At 38.6% G+C, this 7,591-nt stretch overlaps 1 protein-coding gene across 1 annotated transcript; it reads right to left on the minus strand.

Annotated features, from left to right (window-relative positions):
- Positions 1-4,701: 4,701 nt before the first annotated feature.
- On the minus strand, positions 4,702-5,343 carry LOC129573003 (uncharacterized). Its single transcript, XM_055453139.1, has one exon. It carries the CDS (start codon positions 5,341-5,343, stop codon positions 4,702-4,704), a length of 642 nt encoding a protein of 213 aa, XP_055309114.1.
- Between the last annotated feature and the right edge of the window lie 2,248 nt (positions 5,344-7,591).

Below are 7,591 nucleotides of genomic sequence, written 5' to 3' on the forward strand. Positions count from 1 at the left end.
AGCTGACACGTGCTATGCAATCAATAATTGATGAAATTTGGTATTTTTCAATTATGGAATTCATGCATTGAGGTCTACTAACACTATGCAACAAATTTCCAAAACGAAATTCCCCCAGAAAGTGGAGACTCATTTCCAAGGTTTTTTTGGCCCACTTAATCCAAATCTAATACGGAATTCGCAATGAACGTATCTTGAAAACTAGACGTGCCAGGACAAACTAACGCTAGATTTGGATTAAGTGGGCCCAAAAACATTGGAAATAAGTTCTCTTCTCTGTGGTTGTTTCTTGTTGTTGCATAGTGTAATCATATTCAGACACGAAATGAAGCTCAATAACAAAAAATTTAAAATAACAATTGACTCAATAACAAAATTCCTTCTGATGGACACGTGTAGCTGATACAATTTGTGGAAATTGATAGAAAAAATGGAATACGTTCGAAAACATTTTAAATTCAGTTCATGTAACTGGTTCGTAATTTGGATATTTTCGGCTGTTGCCAATTGTTTAAACACTTACTCATTGTTTTTTGTGAACATTTTTGTTCTCCAGCCTGATGATGCTCCTAATAAGAGCGAAACGTCGCACAATAAACGAATAATCATTTTCGAAAACGGCTTTAGCCCAACACACCACTTTTGTGTTTGTTCAGATGGAATGAAAAAACAACAGCTATACGTGTGCACCAAAGGAATTTATTGTACGTGATGTTGGAGTGTACAGTGATGATATGAATTTACTTTAAGAGTACTTTTTTGTTCAATTCGTGATGAAGGGTCATCATGTACATATGTGTGTATGTGTTGTTGATTATAAAAATGGGATTAGCCAAATGCGCTTAATTACATGGGAATCATATATGCGTTCCTGGTGAGAAATAGGAGGCCAGTTTCACAAGCAAAAATGAATATCTTGAAATGATTAAACATTAAACTTTGCATGAAGTGTCTGTCTCCCATCTCTTCAGGAACACAAAAATGGTTCGCAGTTCGCCTATAAACCGGCGGTTTGGGCCAATCCCATTTTTATCCTCGAAATCATGTAAGCCATTTGCATAAAAAACACGTTTTCTCGTCATTTCACAGATTTTCGTTCGATTTCTTTGCACAAATCAGTGGTTAAATTACATGTAACATCAACAGGCAACAACCCTATCTAACCACGATGATCGTATAACTGCGCAACGATCAATGGAAAATAAAATGAAATGCACTTTTCTTATATATTCGCATTTATATATTGTTTATTTAACTTTGAAATGGAAATGACACATCTGCAAATAAAAGCACATTACTTCTTCACCGCCACGCTCTGCAATAAGTTTAGCGATGAAATTAAAAGAAATGTTAGGATAAGTTCATTATATTCAATCTAAATTTGGATCATTGATAAAATCAAGGAAGAGAGAAATGGGAAGAAAGATTCCGCGACCACCTGTTGACGTTCCATTTACACCCTGGTTTATGCCCATGATTTTGCCATATGTTTCTGAGACAACCAGTCCGCTGGGATCGCCAGGTGGTTCAAAAATTTCGCCATCCGGCGTATCTCCACTGGGCATGAAGAACACCGCTCGATTTGGTGGCTTAGATGACATATACTTTGCATCACAACTTCTTAATAAAATTTGGTTCGCGCACTACCCCATAACCATAGGTACATAGTTACAACTTCTGGCGGATTATTATTATTATTTATTCGGTTTCTTCATGCTTACATCTAGTTGTACAATGGTTGAGATCTACTATCAAGGAGGACGGTAGTCCGACAAGTGACGCTCCAACAACTGTGCATTTCAAGCACAAACCCCGCACCACACTAACAAAACAAAGTAAAACACGAATTTGCGATGAGCGCATTCAGTGAAGTTCATTTCAATTCTTTACGTCGTTAGACGCACTCATGAACGCGACAAATTGAACGCATCAACAATGTTCCGTAATGAAAGAAACATTTTTTACTTATAAAATTGATGTTTATCACGTGCTACGCTCTCACAAAAATCAATTTTGCACATTCGTGACATTTTTATTTTTTTTGTCTACTTTATTAACAAATATAAAAAAGATTCAAATAATAATACATTGAACGATCTGTGTCACAACTTTTGACACTTGCCTCGTAGCGCTAGAAGTGAGCTGTCAGACGCTTAGATGCAGGACCTTCGATTTTAAGCCAAATATCAAAAATGCCAGTTTTTGCGTCACGAGTATATATACAGTAAATATGCTATTTTCCCAGGACACTATTTGGGCCCCGGCATGTTAGGTACCGTTGGAAAGGTCTTGGCCCAAATAGTCGGAAACACCATATCCTCCATGCCTAAAATGTGGTCTGGGCAAAAATATAGCGGTTGGAAAATTTCGATAAATTTTCAAATCTATACCCATATCTTACGAAGATGGTACCCAGGGGGTGGTCTGAGGTGTCCAAGAGAAGCTCCTCCTCGCCACCTTTCCAACGCCGGTCTAAGTGCCCGATTGGTCCAGAAACGAAAAAGTTATGGGCATTGGCAGTTTGACCATGGTTTTTTATGAAAGTATTGATTTGTGCGTCCGTCCGTTCGTCCGTGTGTCCGGAAACTTTTTTGACCCCCACAGATTCCGATGCCGATATGCCTAAGCTGTAGCTGGTGTCGGGCCACATCGAAACCCGTCCTCAGATTGACATTTGCATTACAGGAGAGCTGGCTATGGCTTCGCTAGCCTGCATGTATACGATTTTTTCAAGTATTTATTTCGCGCACTAGATCAACTCAGACAAAGTCAGCTCGTAATTATTTGAGAAGACCTTCAAAAAGTTCCATACACACATGCCAATGTTTATGTGATATAAAAGAAAAAAGTCGATTTTTATGGAAAATTGACCCCCTTAAATTTCACACCAAACGCGATTTCTCAAAAATCAGCCCGACAATCTTTTACCAAAAACTGAGCGTTTGTAGCCGGCCACCATACCAACAAAATGGCATATGCCACATATCCGGGAAAATTCGTATTTCGAAGATCTGGGCATAGGCAATTCATCAATGAACGGAATTTGTACGAAGAGTCGCATTCTACGATGATAGACCAAAAGCCCACCGTACAAACAACTTTTTTTCTTGTGCACTGCAGAAATTCATAAAATTAACATCTTCCCACAATACTCTAACAGAAATGCACCACTTGTTTCAATGAAATTGGGCGGATCACTTTATTCGCGCTACGCGAAAAAGTATACTTTTTTCGCACCAGTATCGCAGAAAGAACTGTGTCCCGTTTTGGGCCATATGGCGTCTAGCAATGAGACCGGTACCAATGGATAGGGGGCAGCGAGTATAACAATAATATATGGGTTTCACGGCCCGAGGTTGTGGGCGGGGGGTTTTATTGGGATACAAAGTTAGTACTGGATTTGGGGTAGTTTTCGCTAAACATGGATTTTTCATAAATAAAGAGTCATTTTAGAAGGAAACTATGTATGAACGAAGTATTTATGCTGATGTTAAGAATCGATTGTCACTTTGGTTGGGGCTGCCCTTCACGTCTGAGGTGCGTGGGAGGTAAAAATTGAAAAAAAATCAAAAATACCCTAATTTGGGGTTGAAATTCAATTTACCGCCCAAAACTAATCACTATTTGGATTGCTCGCGAAAAATTGACTATATGTCTCATACAACAAAAACCTGATCCGATCACTCCAAAGACTGTAAATCGCCCTTCAAAGATTGACCCTATATCATTCATGCTCCAGTATTTGGCCTTGTCTTTGAAGGGCGATTTACAGTCTTTGGAGTGATCGGATCAGGTTTTTGTTGTATGAGACATATAGTCAACTTTTCGCGAGCAATCCAAATATGTGATTAGTTTTGGGCGGTAAATTGAATTTCAACCCCAAATTAGGGTATTTTTGATTTTTTTTCAATTTTTACCTCCCACGCACCCCAGACTTGAAGGGCGGCCCCAACCAAAGTGACAATCGATTCTTGACATCAGCATAAATACTTCGTCCTAGGGGTTTCACGCAACTTAAAATCAGAGATTACTATGGGATATTTTTATTCATATGGCATAGAAATATCGCATAAAAATATTAGATATTTTTCACGCATTGCGTTCAACGTTCAACGCGTTCAATGTTCAGAGTCTAAAAATATCTAATATTTTTCGCGCGTTGTGTTCAGCGAAACGCATAAATACTCAATAGCGATTCTGCACACACAGAGTCGCTGTTTTTTCGTTATACACACTCACGATGAGCTGCGCGGAGCGGAGCGTGCATGCACATGTTTCGCTCTCTTCTTTCATTGAACACTCTTCGTGTGTCAACACAATGTCTGTGTGTGTATCGCTTGTGCCGTCGTTTGTGAACGACGTCAATGAGCTGCGCGATGCATGCATTTATATGTTTCGCTCTTTTCTTTCGATCGACACTCTTCGTACACAGCTATGTGTATCACTTGTCAAGTTTCTCTGTTTGTGATTTTTTTTCCTCATTCAATTCAACAACAATTTAAAAATACTACTATTCTTTTTTATTTTTGATCTTTATTTAAATCTTCTGAAATGCGTGTAAATGAAATAAAATGAAAAAAAAGACATTTATATTGATTTAAATATGTTCAGTTTGATTTGATCGAATGTCACATAAAAGTTACCAACAAAAATTATGATTGTCTTTTGCGATTTAAGATAGGATTTATGTGTAATTTCTATTTATTTTTTTCGGATAATTTTTAATTGCTTGTCAATAACATCCAAATACAAATCTTTATTCAGATGACATGTTAGGATATTTTCAAGAGTTTGGCGCGATAAATTTCCACGAAAGTCGGATAGAATCCGCTTTAAATCCGAAAAATTACGTTCAGTTTGCGTCTCTGTTGGTGGAATGGCATAAATCGCCATTGCGATTGCATGCAGATCATTATCACCGGTGCCTTCACCACCCCAATAATCAAACAGATTCTCCTTTATTTGCATGTGTGGAGGGTCAAATGCATCAATTGCAGCTTCAATATCGCTTAGGTGATTCGAATTTGAAGAACCTGCATCACGTTGGAAATATTCATTCATCGCGAGTTCAATGTCGAAATCATCGCCTGAATTTTCATCGTTTGTTTGGCGAACGGTTTGCTTATCGGCTTCTCTCAGGTAGCCCAGACGTTGGTGCATTTCTTTCATGAATTCTTTGGCGGTTTCAACAGAAAGTTGATCACGAACCAGACTGCCCCGATAGCGTGGATCGAGGAATATTGCTGCTTTCATTGCTTGGTTTTGATAAATGGCATTGAATCGATTAACAAATGCAGTATGCAGATTTCCTGCCAATCCCGTATTGCTTGTGCGGTTCTCCATGGTTCTTTGCAGACGCAACTTGACTTCAATCCAAATTCCAAATGCATCCGACAGCGTGAGATTGTGTTCCTGTAAATCGACCGTGGCTTTGTATGGAATGGCTAAAATTCTGACTAAATCTTTTAGCTCCTGCCATTTTTCCAATAGCAAAGGGAATTCCGCATATCTTTTCTCGGTGGATTTTCTTGCGACACATTCAACCACTGCTCGTAAATCAGTCAATCCATTTAGCTGCAAATGAAACAATATTTGAATGATTATTTTTGAATTCACTCATAATGTGATGGAGGAGCTGGAAATTCGAAGGGAAAATCGACGACTGCTGCGATGAGTACGGATATCACTTGTTTCGGGTGCGGTCAGGTAGGCCATATTAAATCCCAGTGTAAATCGAAGAAGAAGAGTAATAAATCCAAAAAGTCATGGAAAAATAATAAGAATTCATCGGACAAAGGTAGTGCAAATGCTACGGAATCGAAGGGAAACGTTTTTACCATGAGCGCTATGACTGAGCGCGTGCACAGCAAAAGTACAGTCAACGAAACCGTTATGCACACAAAAGGCATGGACATGAACGCAAACAGTGTGCACAAAGCAACGACGAAAACTGGTGACGCATCGCATATCACATTCATATTAGATTCGGGTGCTACTGAGCCAATGGCAAAGAATGAGAATGTTTTCAAAGAATTGACTCGAACTGATGAGATAAACATTTCTGTTGCCAAACGTAATGCAAGTTTATGCACGAATCAAAAGGGCGATATTCACGTGAAGCTGGACAATGATCGTTCGAAAGGAATTATCAAAGATGTGCTGTATGTAAAGGATTTACAAAGCAATTTGATTTCAGTTCGCGCTTTGACAAAGCAAGGGTATCGTGTCGTTTTTGAAGGTGATACAGCTGAAGTGTCAATTGACGGAGAAAAAGTTTTTGTTGCGGTTTGCGAGGATCGTTTGTGCGAAGTGACTTTCAAAATTGACCATGAAAGTTTTGCTGGATTTAGTGGTGAGAAAAATTTTGATAATTCATCACAAACAACTTGGCATTTTCGTTTAGGTCATCTGAATGCTGCAGATATGAAGAAGTTGGTTGATCAAAAAATGGTCACGAGAAGTTTTTTCTTCTTTATTGGGAAAATGGTTGAACGTTTGCAGTCGGCTATTATTACTTTTCCGCAAACTTTGTTTGTATGGAAAAGTATTGGTTTTACTAGCCAAAATTTCATGACATCTCCTCTTTCGGACCACTATAACGTCACGCCAAACTTCAAAAAGCACATATCTGTACACTAGGCAATGTAGATGGGAACAAATGCTATCGATCAAGACCTATCTGCCTCCAAAAACATGTTGCTAGGGGCATTTCTTACGAAAAGAATGAATGAATTCTTATAAATTTTGAAAAATTTCTTCCGTTTGGTCCGATTCGATCAATTTTTATAAATTCGTGTAAAAAAATGTTCATTTACACTGAACTTATGTTCTGGAAGTGGGTTTTGGTGGATCTCAATGATTGTTCAGAACTGCTCCCGGTTCTAGAAGTGGATCTTCAGGATGGGCCAGGGCATTGTCAAACCGGATCTGGTCCATCCTGAGGATCCACCAAAACCCACTTCCAGAATCGGGAGCAGTTCTGAACGATCCTCGAGATTCACTAAAACCTACTTCCAGAACACTTTTCTTCAAGCAATATCGTCATTTCAGTACATTTTCTTACAATTTCAATAAAGAAAGAATAGAAGAAATAATAGACATTTTTGCACATTTGCTCAAATTGTTTGTGTGAGAAATGCCCCTACACATGTTGTTTACTATGAAAAATGAGCAAAATTGCGATATGTGTATGGCGTCGTCCGCGTCCGCGTTTTTTGTTCGCCGATTATCTCAAAAAGTTGACAAGATAATTGAGATCTGTAAGAGCCAAAAGTTTTGGCATGTCGAGACAAAGCTTCGGATTGATTTTGAGCCCATTCTGATTTGCCAATTTCGTACCATAAGCCTCCGACTGAGGACCTGATAAACCTTAAAAAAATGACACTTTTGTACGGGAAGTACCCGAAAAAAGCATTTTTCAGGGTTTCGATCAAGGCAAACTGCCATTTCTTTGCAAAAATAATGGGAGTCTGTGAACAACCGAACACCTACTTGCCCATAAATTTGGTCCAAAATCGACATTTCTTGAAATTTTCCTCGAAAAATAGACTTTTGTATAAAAAATCACTCAGAAAGCCATTTTTTAGGGTTT

Source organism: Sitodiplosis mosellana, unplaced genomic scaffold (assembly GCF_009176505.1).
Source record: "Sitodiplosis mosellana isolate CC-2019 unplaced genomic scaffold, AAFC_SMos_1.0 Smas_scaffold_5854, whole genome shotgun sequence".
Lineage (NCBI taxonomy): Eukaryota > Metazoa > Arthropoda > Insecta > Diptera > Cecidomyiidae > Sitodiplosis > Sitodiplosis mosellana.

What these genes read in the sequence shown, in the direction of transcription:
- LOC129573003 (XM_055453139.1), bottom strand. Translation starts at nt 5,343, where the DNA reads ATGGAGAACCGCACAAGCAATACGGGATTGGCAGGAAATCTGCATACT.